The 15,190-nt window shown below is 36.8% G+C and overlaps 1 protein-coding gene across 1 annotated transcript in view; it reads left to right on the forward strand.

Annotated features, from left to right (window-relative positions):
* The window catches only part of TM9SF3 (transmembrane 9 superfamily member 3), a 68,367-nt gene that overhangs the window by 7,785 nt on the left and 45,392 nt on the right, over nucleotides 1-15,190 (forward strand). The window contains exons 2-3 of the mRNA XM_032883352.1: nucleotides 2,301-2,496; nucleotides 11,623-11,745. Of these exons, the coding sequence (XP_032739243.1) occupies nucleotides 2,301-2,496; nucleotides 11,623-11,745 (319 nt within the window). The remainder of the gene's footprint in view (nucleotides 1-2,300; nucleotides 2,497-11,622; nucleotides 11,746-15,190) is intronic.

Raw genomic sequence — 15,190 nt, forward strand, 5'->3', positions numbered from 1 at the left:
ATATATATTTAGCAGAAGGGAGTACCTTGATTGATTGGTGCTGTGTGACCATGAGCATTGGATGGAAGAGTGGTGGCATACATAACTGAGTGGGGATGTATGGATATATTAGACCTTTGATTCATTCCTTCATATGTGAAGATTATATACAATTGTTTTTCTGAATTCACTTGAAACCACTTATGATTTTCTGTATTTTTATTCATTCTGACTCTTCTCTGTCGAGGCAGAATTAATCATTCCTTTATTGTTGCTAGAGTAGCCCTTTACTACCTTAATTTTAACACATATTCATTGTTAAGCATTTACTTATCTGGCTCCACTATGGATTGTGAACTTCTTAAAGGAAAGGACAGTATTTTATTTATCTGTACATTAACCCTTAAACCACATGGGTTTGAACTGCATAGGTCCACTTACATGCAGTATTTTTTTTTTCCATAAATACAGTACAGTATGATAAAATGTATTTTCCTTTTAATTTTCTTAACATTTTCTCTTCTCTAACTTACTTTATTGTAAGAATATGGTATATAATACATATAACATAGTAAAATGTGTTAATTGACTGTTTATGTTTATGTTGCCAGTAAGGCTTCTGATAAACAGTAGGCTGTTATTTTGGGGGAGTCAGAAGTTACATAATGGATTTTTGACTGTGGGGTGTGTTGATAACACTAACCCTGCATTGTTCTCGGGTCAGCTATCCTTAACACCACTATGCTTGGTATGTGTCTCATATATTCAAAAAGTAGGATAGTTTATTATTTTCTTAATGACCTGGATGATATTTTATATGAACAATGAGACATATTTATTATATTTGAAGAAGAGGTGATTAGATCTAAGTCATAGGGTACTGGTGGCGTGAACCAAAAGGAAGAGGTAGAGGCTCTGGGTAAGAGCAGACAAGTCAGTATTTTTTGGAATACAGAGGAACTTGGGGTTTGAGTCTCCTGTTTGAGAGAATGGTGGTACCATTAGAAAAACAAAGAGTAAAGAAAGGCTAGATTTGGGTGGGACGAGTATGGTTTTGGAGTGATTGGATTTTGATCAAAAACGTTTGTATAATTTAAATGGAGCACTGGAGGTAAGAATTTGGTAGTTTGGTTAGTTGGATAGCTTCCTCTGTTACATGCTCCATAGCACCTTACTTTATTATAATTGTTCAGTGTCCATCTTTCCAGTTATCTGAGCTCCAGTAGCACAGGGAACATGTGTGGTTCAAAGCTGTATCCTCAGTTACAAACATAATTTATTGGTATGTGGCAGGCACTCACTAAGTAATTGTTCAGTGCCTTAACTTCTATACTACTTGTTGACTTAAATTGTATCCAGTGTTGTCTTCAATTTATATTGCTGATTAGGATTACTAGTTTTAAAATTATTTGGGTAATTGCTTTTCATAGAATCACTGAAAATTTGAACTTGAGATCTTAGAAATCTTTGGTACATCCCCAATGCTGGAAAGGTGAAGTTACCTACCCAAAGTCATTGGATCACACTCCAGATTTAGCTACATACAGTATTTACTGATGGGGAGAACCATAGTTTTTTATTCAAAGAAATATGCATACAGTGTATGTCTTTCAGGCTAATAAAGCGGAGCTGGGAATAGCATGATGGCTTGAATGGACTGTGGGGATTCCATAGTGTGGCTTTCTCTTCTTTTTGTTCAGTCATTTCTCTCCTTTCTAGTACTTTGACCAGTGGCCATGGAAAAGATTAGAAAGTAGAGGAAATTTTATTTGTGTTTGCTGGCAACATTAGATTTTTTTTTTTGTTTTAGTTTCTAATGATTAACATGGGTTTCGGGTAAGCTATTGATTTTCTTTCTTCCTTCCATGACCATATTAGCACAGTGAATAATGTTGTTTCTGGGTTCATCATTATTTGATGTGCTATTGGACTGTGTTCATATAATACCTTCTTTAAAACAAAGTTTAAGAAGAGGTGGATCTGCCTGAGACCACAATCAGAAGATAAAATTTTTAAATTCACTAAGTGTCAGGGCACCTGTGTAGCTTAGTTGTTCAAGTGTCTGACTCTTGAACTCAGCTCAGGTCTTGATCTCAGGGTCTTGATCTCTAATTTTGACTTTATTGTCTACAAGTGTAAAATTCACCAAGTGTCTTTTTTAAGGTGTGGACATTGATCATCGGATTAAAGTAAACTTACAGTATTTCATTTTATAGGTTCCCAGAGACAGTATACTTTTGTTTAGCACAAATAACAAATATTCCCTTAATTTGAATCAGATTTAAAAAAACATGTATTATGATATGCTTTTTTTGTTTCAGTATCAAGATAAAGAGGAAGTCGTTTTATGGATGAATACCGTTGGGCCCTACCATAATCGCCAAGAGACATATAAGTACTTTTCACTTCCATTCTGTGTGGGGTCAAAAAAAAGTATCAGTCATTACCATGAAACTCTGGGAGAAGCACTTCAAGGAGTTGAATTGGAATTTAGTGGTCTGGATATTAAATTCAAAGGTAAGTAAACCTTAGTAGTCCTTATAATACAAGTTAGATTGTAGATCAGGGTTTCTCAGTTTATGCCTTATTGACATTGGAGCCAGATAATTCTTTTTTGTGGGAGGCTGTCCTGTACATTCTAGGATATTTAGCACAGTTCTTGGCTTCCATTCAGTAGATGCCAGTAGCACCCTCCAGTTGTGACAACCCAAACTGTCTTCAGGCATTGCTGATTGATCTTAGAGAACCACAGCTCTAGACTCTCAAAAATGTTTAATCTACAAGTTAAATGTATTGCATTTAGAAAAGTATGTTAGTAGCAAAGATTTATTTGGAATATTTATAAAATAATAAATAATTGTTACTAAAATTCTATTTCCCTAACCTATTTCTTTCTGAAAAGTGATTTCTGGTAAACTCTCTAGTGACTGGATGTATGTGGTCAGGGAAGGCCTTCATAGATGCACAATTTTTGGAGGTGTAGGGATATAGTGGGGTATATGGGATACTTAAAAATCTTGTGTAAAGCCTCAAATCCAAACTGTACCATTGGCTTAGAATGTATTAATCAGTATGTATTAATTTGCTCTCTCAGTTCCTATAGGGTAGTGTGGTTTTAAATTTTAAGTCAGGGATGCTTGGGTGGCTCAGTCGATTAAGTATCTGCCTTTAGCTCAGGTCATGATCCCAGGGTAATGGGATCAAGTCCCCCATCAGGCTCCTTGCTCAGCGAGGAACCTGCTTCTCCCCCTGCCGGCTTCTCCCTCTGCCCACTGCTCCCCCTGCTTGTCCTTTCCCTCTCTCTTTTTCTGACAAATAAAACCTTAAAAAAAAATTTTGGGTCAAAGACTTGTTAAAATTGGAAGAAATACTCATCTGTTTATTATGCTGGCATTTATTTTATCAGGCCCTTTAAGTACGTTTAAACTTTTAATTTTCCTCTGTGAAATTTGCCAGAGAGTATATTTCCTGCATAGACATTTTTAACTCAGTGAGCAGAAGCCTGAGTAATTGAATTTTTACAGGATCTTTGATGAGGCATCTTGATTTTTGAATAGAGCTTGGATCTTGTAATCAGGAGCTTTGAATTTTAATCCTATTTCTTTTACTGTATTGATTTTACTGAAGTTCTTTACTCTAATTTTGACTTCATTGTCTGCAAACCTAAAATACTGACTTCTGGCATTTTTGCACTTTTTTTTAATTTTTGCACTTTTGAGAGGAGGATGTAATTGAGAGATTTTACTTATTTATTTATTTATTTAGAGATTTTATTTACTTGAGAGAGAGCACCAGTGAGGGAGAGGGCATCGGGTGGAGTGGAGCTGAGGGAGAGAGAGAAGCAGACTCCCTGCTGAGCAGGGAGACCAATGTGGGGCTTGATCCCAAGATCCCTAGATTACCAACCTGAGCCTAAGGCAGGGGCTTAACTGACTGAGCCACCCAGCCTCCCTGATTTGTTTTAAAATAATATTTTAAAGATGTTTAGGTTTGGTTGGTTAAGTTTTATTCCTGTGTTTAGAGTATTTTTTTTGTTACCGTTGTTCAAAATCGATATATGTATTTGCATTCTTCTCCCCCTTTCCATTCCTCCACTATGTTCTTTGAGGCTTAATTTTAAAATTAAGTTGTAAATTTAAACCACAGGGGCCTGGCCTGTAACTTTATAAATTATTGTAAACATTCCCTGAGCCTTGTGTTTTAATTTAATCAGGTAACGTAAACATTTAATTGCAAGTAAGGAGAAAACTTAAGACTAGATTGTGGGATCTTTGAAAACCTCAATCCTGCATTTATTCACTTAAGTTTCTCCTTTTTCATGTTTGGTGCACATTTCTAATTTACTAGAGAGGAACCAGAGAGAGCAGAAAGGTAAAATCTCTAAGTCCTACTTTGCTACCATGGACAGATTTCGTAGCTTTTTGAAATCCTCGCCCTATTTACTAAAGAAGAATAGTCATTCAACTATCTTCACCTTTCTTATTTTATTAGTTCCTTGAGGCTGAGATGGAAAGATTGTCTGGATAGAGAGAAACAGTTTTCATGGGCTATAAAAGTGGGGTTTACTTTACTTTCTGACTGAGCACCTGAAGATGAAAAGAACAAGAATTGGCCAGGTGTTATTCCCCAAGAGTTGGCGGTTCCTTGGAATCTTGTCAGCTCTGTCCGTCCAACACGGATGTGCTAAGGGAGCTGCTAAATTAAGTGGTTGAGATGAAAAAGTAAATGCTGATTAGAGTTCTCTTTCTGCTGTAGTCCCTTGCTTGCCCTGTTCAAAGACATAGTTGATCATGCTTTGAAGGATGTTTTATGAGGTTTCCTGGTTATTTGTACTATCATAGAATTTTAAAGGTCGGATGCACCTTAGAGATTGTGTCATCTGATTTCCCCTTAGTGAGGCCCAGAAATGAAATGATTTGCCCAAGTCCTATTACAGCATATTAGTAATGCCACAGAAACTAGAACCTTTTGTCCCTATGTGAATTATAGAAATATTTATATTGTTAATTTTTCATCTCTTAAGTATTTGATTTTTAAAGGTTCTTCTGAAGACATAAGAAAATAAAATTTTGGAAATATTTTGAAACTAGGAAATACTGTACACACACACACACACACACACGCACGTAGGTATATACACACACCTTTTTTTAAATTTAGTAGATTCTGTCAGGCTAAATGGATTGGTATTTCACAAAATGAAGGTCACTAAATAGACTTTTAGGGAACTAGTAATAGTTTTAAGTCTAATGTAGGATGCCTCTTACTTGAGATTTTATGCACAACTTTTTCCCTCATAATAATGTTATATACTTCAACTAGACAAAATACTACATTTAGCACATTTAGAGAAAATTAAAAAGAGAAGGCAGAATTAAATGGGGTATCTTTTAGCCAGGCCTGAATTCATTATCTTCTGATTTTAGAGGGTACTTCTCGGAACTTGACCATTGTGGAGCGGAAAAAACAAGTCTGAGAGACTTGCTGCATCCTAGTGCTGCCTCTGCCTACCTGTGTAGTCGTGGACAAATTATTCTACCTCTTTGATCTCATTGTCCTCACCTCTGAAGTGAGGGAAAGTATCTGATAGAATTGTTTGATTTAAGTGAGGTAATTTATGTAGAACATTTATCAAAGTTCCTCATACATAGTTTACATTTTAAAAATGGTCATTGATATGGATACTAATAGCACATAACGTAGGTCTATAGTTCTGACTTAATTTGGTACTAGCAATTATGAAACGTTAAATTAGTTTACTGATTATAGGATTTGATTTATCCTCAAGCTGTTGCACTAGCCCGCTGAGTACTGTAGTTAGTTATGCTAGGCAGGGACAGTGACATTCTTGCTCACTCTCATATCCTTAGTTATTAAGACATTGTAAGCTCTCAATAAATTGTGTAGCACCTGGGCAGTTTGTGCCTATCTGTTCTTTAGATAACTGGCTCACTGTGATCTTTAGATGATCTGGAATAGTAGTTCCTAACCAGGGGAGGTCACTGTCCACTCCCCTTCTCCTTCATGTGAGAACTCTTGCAGTATAATGAAGGATATTGTTGAAAAATTGATGGCTTCTAAAGGATTCTTTCCTCCCATTTGTTTTATTGATCTTTTGAATTTTCATTTGTTTGAATATCCCAGCATAACAGAGGGATGAAATTGTTTTATAATTATTTCTTCTACTTCTCTGGAGTAAAATGATAAGTGAGAGTACTACAGGTAGAGAGAAATGCCAGGAGCTGGTTAGAGTCCTACATATTTTGAATTCAGTGATTCTCTTTCTTGATGAAACATTTCATCCTCATTGTTATGAGATGTATTTTCAGGTGGGGAGTTGGGGCCCAGAGGTAAGTAACCTGTCCAAAGATGCACAGATGGAAAGTGGCAGAGTAAGGATTTGAACCTAGGGAACACAGTGCTAGAGTTTGAGCTTTTAACCACTATGCAGTATGTCCTTCCAGATATCCGTCTGGTGGTAAAGGCCTGATTGCCAAAGAGTGGGGAAAGGGCTGGGGAAGTGGCAGGTTCTTTCATTCAGCCTAAAGATTTTTATTTAAGTTGATCCCCCCACCCTGTTTTCAGTCCCTGGATTCTAATCTCCCTGCCGTCCCAAATTCTGCAGCCTCTGTGGTGGAGTTCTCTAGGGGAAGGTGCCTCTGATCTACTGTAAGGGGGAGTTGAGGTTCTTCATCTGGCTTTGTAATGAGTGGAGAAGGGGACTTGGGCATCCAGGCCTTCCATAAACATATTTTTATACAGTTCCCCTATGTCTTCAGCCCTCCATCTGTTCCCTGCTTTTCGATGTGTGTCTCAAGTGTCTCTTGGGTTCTGTGACACCAACCCCCTTTCTTATGTCATGGTTTCCTCTGCTTTGCCATCTTCTGTTCGTTTTCAATTTTCCAAAAATATGTTGAGATCTTTTCTTACCGTCTTCTTTTTGTCCTTGTGTACTACATCCCTTTTATTCCTTTATTGACATTTTAATGGAGTTTCGGGAGGGAAGAGACACATACTTGTGGTTAATCTGCCTTGTTTAATTGGAAGTCTGTAAACTCAGTGCCATATTTTGTTCTCCTGGTTTCAACCAAAGTGTTTTAGCCAAGCCAAATAATTTGAATCTTGTAGTGAATCTTGAATCTAGATGTTTTATATTCTCGGTGTTAGCAGTTCCTTAAACCTTGTGCTAACTGCAAATTTGAATAGCGTGGGCTTTTTATAAATTCTTATTCAAGCCATTGATAACATTGTTCTACTCCAGATGTCTTTTCTTCCCCCCAAAGGATGTGTATGTATGTATTTTTTTCTGATTTTGATGTGATATAGGATTGATGTACAAAATTTAGAAACTATAGAGAAATATAAAGAAGAAAATAAAAATGATCTGGATTATTGTTAACCATTAATTACCATTAACATTTCTTCCATCTTTCCTTCTTTCTTTACATTCATCCACATTATTTAGAGTATTTTAAAATTGGGTTCATGCTGTATATATGATTTAAAAAAACTTGTAACACATAGTGTTTAGTATTTGTCAGATACTATTTACTAACTCTTAATAAGTTATATGTAAATTGTTTTTTACTCTTCCTATTTTAACATCTATGAGCTTATCTTCATATTGTTAATTACTTTTTAAAAATGTGTTTATGTAGTATTCTGCAACTTGGATATTGTAATTTCCCCCATTTCCCAGTTATAAGTTATTCTGATTATTTTCCTTCCTTCCTTCTTCCCTCATCTCCCTTCCCCTCTCCTTTCCTGTCTTTTCCTTTCCTTTCTCTTTCCTCCCTTCCTTCCATGTCCTTTTTTTTCCTGCCCTTTTTCCTGTTGGAAATAATGCATTTGGCTACCCTAGCACATAGGTATTTTAATGCATCTCTGAGTCTTTTATTAGGATAAATTCTTGGAAGTGGAATTACTGAATCAAAGGATATAAACATTTTTAAGGCAGTTCTTGTTGCGTATTGCCAATTAGTCATCTAGAAGAATTGTACCGTTTCTATTGCAGATAGGTTGGTCAGTTAATCAGTACTCATATATATGCTTAACATGACTGACTATACCAGATTTTCCAGTCCATTTTTTTGGTCATTCAGCAGTTTTTAAATCCTCACTGCCTTCCAGCAGCGTGGTAGGCTCTGGAGGTACAAAGTTGAACCAGAAGCTATGGCTTCAGGGGTTCACAGGTTCTCTGAAATTATACACTTAGTTTTTTGTGAATGGGAGATATTTTGCAAGGGACAGGGAAGATATTACTTTCTTGGATTCTCAAAGGGATGTGTGGCCCAAGGAAACTTAGCAGTGTGAATGTATTGACACTTGTAATCCTTAAAACAACTCTAGGAAGGAGATAGCATAGATGTTATCTCTGTTTTATGGCTGAGGGATCTGAGGTTCACAGAAGCTAAATGAATTTTATTCACATAGCTAATCCATAGTAGAACCCAGACTAAAACTCAAGTTTCTGCCTTTTTTTTTTTTTAAATAAATTTGTCTATAGTGACTTCATGAAAAACTGTCCAGTGCTGTTGAATTTAAAGTAGAGCATTTGTGATTTCCATTTTGGTAACGCTATCAAAAGAGGAAGCTAATAAAGCTAGGCATGATATGTTCTTAGAGAACTCAAATAATACCACATTCTTTTTTCAGTGTTTTCACTGTCTGTTCAGTTTCTAGTCTGGAGTGTTATTGTGAATAGATGACAGACTTATTGGTAGGTAGTTGGTAGATAGTTTCCAGGAGCTACACTTGCTTTCTGCTTGAGAAATCTGTATTAACAATTGTCACTTTATACCTCTGGTTTTGTATTTTTCCCCTGTGTAATGTTTTTACATTGGTGAAATCTTAGTGGTATCCTCTTCAGAATTCATAGGTGTGTATTTCATCTGAGAAAGATACGCCCTTTTATAATTTAATAGCAGTGATTTATGGCAATAGAGTTTTCAGATTGTTTTCCAGCTCTGTAGAATGCTGAATAATGATTTGGTATATTCAGGCACATTACATTAGTTATCTTCAGAGCAGATCCCTCCTGAGAGAAAAGCTGTTTTAGTTGAGCAACCAGATTGTTCAGTTATTTGTGATGTTTGTATTTGCCCACATGCCCGCAAGGGGAATTTCATTAACGTATGATCAACCAAGATCCTTTTTCTAGCCTGCCATAAAGATAGGTTTTTCCCATTGACCACGTTCTTTACTAGATTTTACATTAGTGAAAGATACTCTTCAAGACCTCTTTGTGAATCATTCTGAGATAACTCTGCTCAGAAATTTCATTTGTTTATATTGGCATTTTCTCCTATAGACACACGCGTGCATGCGCGCAGACACCCTAATCATACACAGATGCATGTATATGTACATACTATAATATACTTTGTGTTTTTCTTTGCCAAATAAGTGGAAAATCATCTTAAAATTTGCTAAATTTTTTGTTTATTTGTTTAGCGCCTGTAGAACAGGCATAGCTAGGGATAAAAATGATGCAGTCATTATAGACATAGCTCTTAAGACCTGATGGTCTTTTGAGGAAGTAAGATACTGGTATGAGGTTGTAAGCAGTGTAGACCTAGGTACCAAAGGAAGACATGGAGAGAAAGCCATGAGACTTAGGAGAAAGGGACAGGCTGTGGGGTTTGAGAGGTGTGAGAGGTGGGGAATCAAAGATTACTCCATGGAGGAGAGGGTAGGGGAATGGGATGTATTTTAGGGTGGACATTTGTGGTGGACTTTCCAGCATAGGCAAAAAAAATCCAGAGGCCAGGAGAGCACAGGACGTGTGGCATTTGCAGGTAGTGGAGTGTGGCTGGAATATAAGGAGAGAGAATGAGAGATGGTTGGGTAAGAGAGAGCTGAACACAGTTCACACTGTGAGGAATCTTAAAAGCTTTGTGCAGGTCAGTGCCGTATTGTAGATCGCAGAACTTCATACATAACACTGCCGCATTATTAATGGCAATTGTCAGTGACTGATTTTAGCAGCAAGGGATTTGGTGGCTTTGCAGAGTTTTGCTATGAGGTCTCCCACAGCTGTTTGTTGCTACCGAAGCCTGGACCTTCCTGTGGTTCTCTTTCTCCTCTTGTTGCTGTAGTTGCCTCCTGTCCTTTGTGCATTATCACACTCCATGGAAATCCTATCTGGGGACTTCTTGGTACCAGTTCTCCTAGCTCCTGCTGGAAGAGCCCTTTATAGCCACCTCATGGCCTAATCCTCCCTCCCTTCTCTGCCTCAAGTTTTTGCCATGAAAATCCTAAATTTCTCCCTGCCTAAAAGGGCCATTGATAAAGAGGAAATCTGTATGGGAACCATGTTGTTGGAAACAAGAAAGCAGTGATCTTCTCTTACTTTGGGAGTAGGAGTATTTCCCTATTCCTCCTTTATGGGACTTTAGTGTTTCCATCTTGGTGGTGTGGTTTTGGGGTACCTACTCTAAGCTGAGCTATATTATGGAGAAACTTTCTCTCTTGTTGAGGGTTAGGGAAACAAGTTGCTAGTGTCTGGAGTTATAACTCAGATTGCTATTTGTCATGGAAATAATGCTGTAGCTGGCCACTAATCATGGTTCAGCTATAGTGCACATTTAAGAAGTTTTAATCAACATTTAAGAAATTTAACATTGTTTCTTGGGGGGAATTGTATTTCAAGTTCTAAATAACCAATAATACAGTACAGGAGAACTTAACTGTGCTTTCTTTTTTTGTTGTTAAGATTTATCTTTTATTCTAATTGTGTAAGTCATATACAAAAAATAATTTCAATGGACATCTAGAGTTTTTGCAGGTTTTTTGGATTTTGTTTTGTTCAGAAACTAATGATCATAAGCACATTTTTTTCCATTGAGAAATAATGACATCTATCAGTGTATAAGCTTAAGGCATATAGTGTGATGGTTTGATTTACATATTGTGAAATGATCACAAATAGGTAGAAAGAAGAGAAGAAAAGAATGAAGAAAAAGATTTTCTCCTTGTGATGAGAACTCTTAGGTTTTACTCTTGAAGACCTTCCTATATATCATGCCGCAGTGTTAGCTGGAGTCATCATGTTTTACTTTGCATCCCTAGTGCTTATTTATAAGCACATTTTTGAGAGGTTTATAGGTTAGAGACCATCTGAACAATATTGTGGTAGCAGTATTTTTGAAAGCAGTCAAGAGTTTAAATGAATCATCTCTAGGGGACCTTTGAGTAATTTATAAACAGTGACACCTGCTAGATAGAGATTTATATTTTAATCTTTCTAATTATGAAGAGTCACTGGGATTCCTCATAGAATCTATGGCCTCTAGTGACTTGTATCTCTAAGAATGTTTAAATGAATTTGTATCTCAGAGATATTATAGCTAGAAATCGTTCTATTTAGGATCATAGTTTTGAGTTTTTGTATATGTTAAGTGAAAACTTTCCTATGTGTCTTAAGCTTTTTTATTTTTGTTTTTTTAAGCCCGGTTACTCATTTAAAATTATTTCATCAGTGTTTTCTATAAAAAGGAAAAAATTACATACTGAACCCTCATATACTTATCACCAGATTCAGCAATTATGAATATAGATTTTAACTTCAGGAGATGTTGGCTTTTTCTTCCTATAACTATCCTACAAACCAGTATGCTAATTTGCAATTTTTACCTTATACAGATGATGTGATGCCAGCCACTTACTGTGAAATTGACTTAGATAAAGAAAAGAGAGATGCATTTGTGTATGCTATCAAAAATCACTACTGGTACCAGATGTACATAGATGACTTACCAATATGGGGTAGGTATTATATTGTGTGTTATATTTAAAGTTTGGGAATATTTGCATAATAAACATGACTTATGTAATGAGTCTTAAGGTGTTTGATTGTACAGTGTGTTTTTGGTATTTTCCACAGAATGATTTTGTGGTCCCCTAGTACTTGAAGTGGTTTTAACATTGCCAAACCTTGTATGAAACTCCCTCAAAATATGACTTTTATGTAGTATAACTTTTCAGATTCAAGGAATTAAAAGGTATTTTGAACAGTCAGAAATATCCTCCCTTCTCCCATTTTTTTGTATCTTATTTTGACTTATTCTATCAAATACAATCAAAGGAACTAAATAGGATTTTGAAGTTTTATTTTGGCTTTCTCTCATGGGGAACTGGTAGTATGGTTTTTAGATAAGACGGTCTCCTAATTACTGGTTTCAGTATTTCCTACGTTATTTTCCAAAACACTATATGTTTAAAATTTTTTTCATGGGTTTTTAAGATTTTTTTTTTAAAGATTTTATTTATCTATTTGACAGACAGAGATCACAAATAGGCAGAGAGGCAGGCAGAGAGAGAGAGGAGGAAGCAGGCTCCCTGGGGAGCAGAGAGCCCGATGTGGGGCTCGATCCCAAGACCCTGGGACCACGACCTGAGCCGAAGGCAGAGGCTTTTAACCCACTGAGCCACCCAGGTGCCCTGGTTTTTACGATTTTTATTTTTAAGTCATTTCTACACCCAACATGGGGTCAGACTTACAACCCCAAGATCAAGAGTCGCATGCTGTACTGCCCCACTGAGTCAGCCAGGTGCCCCTAAAAATTTTTATTGTTTTAGCTCTTATTTATCCGTATTAATGGAGAGGAACTATGGCGTAGTTAATACAAACCTGTGTAAAATTCAAACTTTGTATTGGACTTGATAAATTATTTTAGATTTTTTAAGGATATATTTACATGTAACTTTGCAGGAGAACAATATTAGGGAAAAGAATTACATTTATGTACTGTTGAAATGAGTTAGCAAGTTAGTATAAAGTAAGTGTATATTCTAAAAGGGGCAAAACCAAAAACCCAACCTGGGTAATTGTGTACTTACTGCAATTGGCAGGGCATTTGGGGATCACAGTTGCTCTTTGTCCCTTTGTTTCTCATATGGGTGACAGCTTGCAAGACACAGGGCTCTGCCACATGTGTACTAGTGACTGGGTAGGTCCCATAGCTGGTTTGGCTGCATGAAGATGGTGAACTTGTTAAGAATCCGATTAAATTGTTTTTAAAATGCAAAGCACAGTGAGCTATCAGACAGTGTGTTTGATCATATTATTCCCTTAGTTTTGTTTTGTCTTTTCCTTTGGACACCTATTCTTATATATAATGAATATTTTAGTTCTTAAAATTGTTAGCAGACTACTATATTTGTGAGCAGCAAACTGAAATACTGAAAATATCAGAGTTTAATGTAGTGCAAAAATGAAATTTGTAAGAAAGTCAATCTCAAGATATAATTGTATGCATCATTGCTACTCTGTTGCATGTTAATTAGGTATAAATAGTAAGCATTTCATATAAATGACTCTAATTAGTATTACATTAACACCGACATTTCTGTGATCAGCAAGGGTAGCAAGAAGACGTGCTGAATATTCACTCAAGGTTTCTGAGTCTGTAGTTCAAGAGAACCCGTTAGTTAGGGTCTCCTCTTTTTTTGGTGAGAGAGCAGGTTCCTCCCGTGCTCTTTTCCATTGCTTTTGGGTTTCTTCTCTGGAACCTTAGGGTTTTTTCAGTTATTTCTGTGGGTCCCCTTAGCAACATGGCAACTGTGCTTTCCTGTCCTAAAATAAATCTTTTTTAGCCCTGGGATTCTAGGGCCTGCCATGTTTAGGAGAGTACATTTGGGTGTCCGAGAATGTCTGAACTATGGGAATTCTTGGCAGAAGGAAAATTCTTATTTGGCTTTTTTGGGGGTAAGTGTTTCCGTGTCTTTTAAAAACCCTGTAGAGAATAGCTTCTTATTAGGTGTAATTGTGTCTCCACTCCCAGAGTTTTCACTGTAGATAGGTAAATAAACCTTGGTGAAATTAATTATTAGAAAGATTTCATTATCCCTCTGCAACCCCAAACACAATGATTAACTGTATTCCTTGAATTTGTATCAATTTGAGAGAAATTTTTTTTATTAACTTTGGTTAATAAGCAAATAAGCTTAAGAGGAAGAAATGATCTTTTCTTCCCCTAATACTTTAATGAGATGCATTGACCAAAGAGGGAAGGCCTTAAGGAGTCACTTTTAGTGGATGAGGCTCTTGGGAAGTCTGTAGGTTTGATAGATAGACAGACATAGATAATTAGCTGACAGTATGAGGGTACAAGGGGTAGATCTCAGCTACCATCTGTTGTCCTGACACTGTTTGAGTGTTCTTTCAGTATCCCAAACTATGATCAAAATTATCATTTTAGGGGTGGCTGGGTGGCTCAGTTGGTTAAGTGTCTTCCTTTGGCTCAGGTCATGATTTTAGGGTCCTGGGATCAAGCCCTGTGTTGGGCTCTCTGCTCAGTGGGCGGTTTGCTCCCCCCTCTCCTTCTACCCCTCCCTTCCTGCTTGTGTGCTCTCTCTCTCTCATAAATAAATAAAAAATCTTCAAAAAAAACCAAAACCAAAATGATCATTTTAAACTAGTGCCTCATTAACATTTGTCCTCAATGCTCCTTTTGTTTTTGGTGATTTCCCAAGGATAGGTCCAGTACTTGAAGCATAAAGAGGAGGCATTTTAAGTTTTGGTATTGATACACACATATGTGCAGCTTACTTAGAAAAGTGTAGATCTCAGGCTATTAGAGAAAGTACTGGATTGGGCCTCTGGAGAACTTGGTTTTAATTTTAGTTTGACTACTACTAACTGGGTGACGGTGGCAGATGTTGACTATACTTCCCTGAAATTTTCAGGAATTAGGAAGTAATACGGTGATAATTAGTACAATGAAGGTGATACTCATGACAAAGCATGAACTTTGAGGACTAAATTAGTGATGGATTTTGCTGACTTGTTCATGGCATGACCATGGTTTATGTTTGCCAAGGAGTTATTTTTTTAAATTTAATTTTATCTTTTCAGTGTTCCAAGATTCATTGTTTATGTACCACACCCAGTGCTCCATGCAGTACGTGCCCTCCTTAATACCTGCCACCAGGCTCACCCGTCCCCTGATCCCCCCTCCCTTTTCAGAACCCTCAGTTTGTTTCTCAGAGTCCACAGTCTCTCATGCTTCGTCTTTCCCTCTGATTGGCCCCAGTTCACCTTCCCTTTCCTTCTCCTAATGTCCTCCATGTTACTCCTTATGCTCCACAAGTCAGTGAAACCATATGATAATTGACTTTCTCTGCTTGACTTATTTCACTCAGTGTAATCTCCTCTAGTCTTGTGCAGGTTGATTTACAAAAGTTGGGTATTCATCCTTTCTGATGGAGG

The sequence above is a fragment of the Lontra canadensis genome, unplaced genomic scaffold, assembly GCF_010015895.1.
Source record: "Lontra canadensis isolate GAN:19392208 unplaced genomic scaffold, GSC_riverotter_1.0 scaffold3, whole genome shotgun sequence".
Taxonomy (NCBI): Eukaryota; Metazoa; Chordata; class Mammalia; order Carnivora; family Mustelidae; genus Lontra; species Lontra canadensis.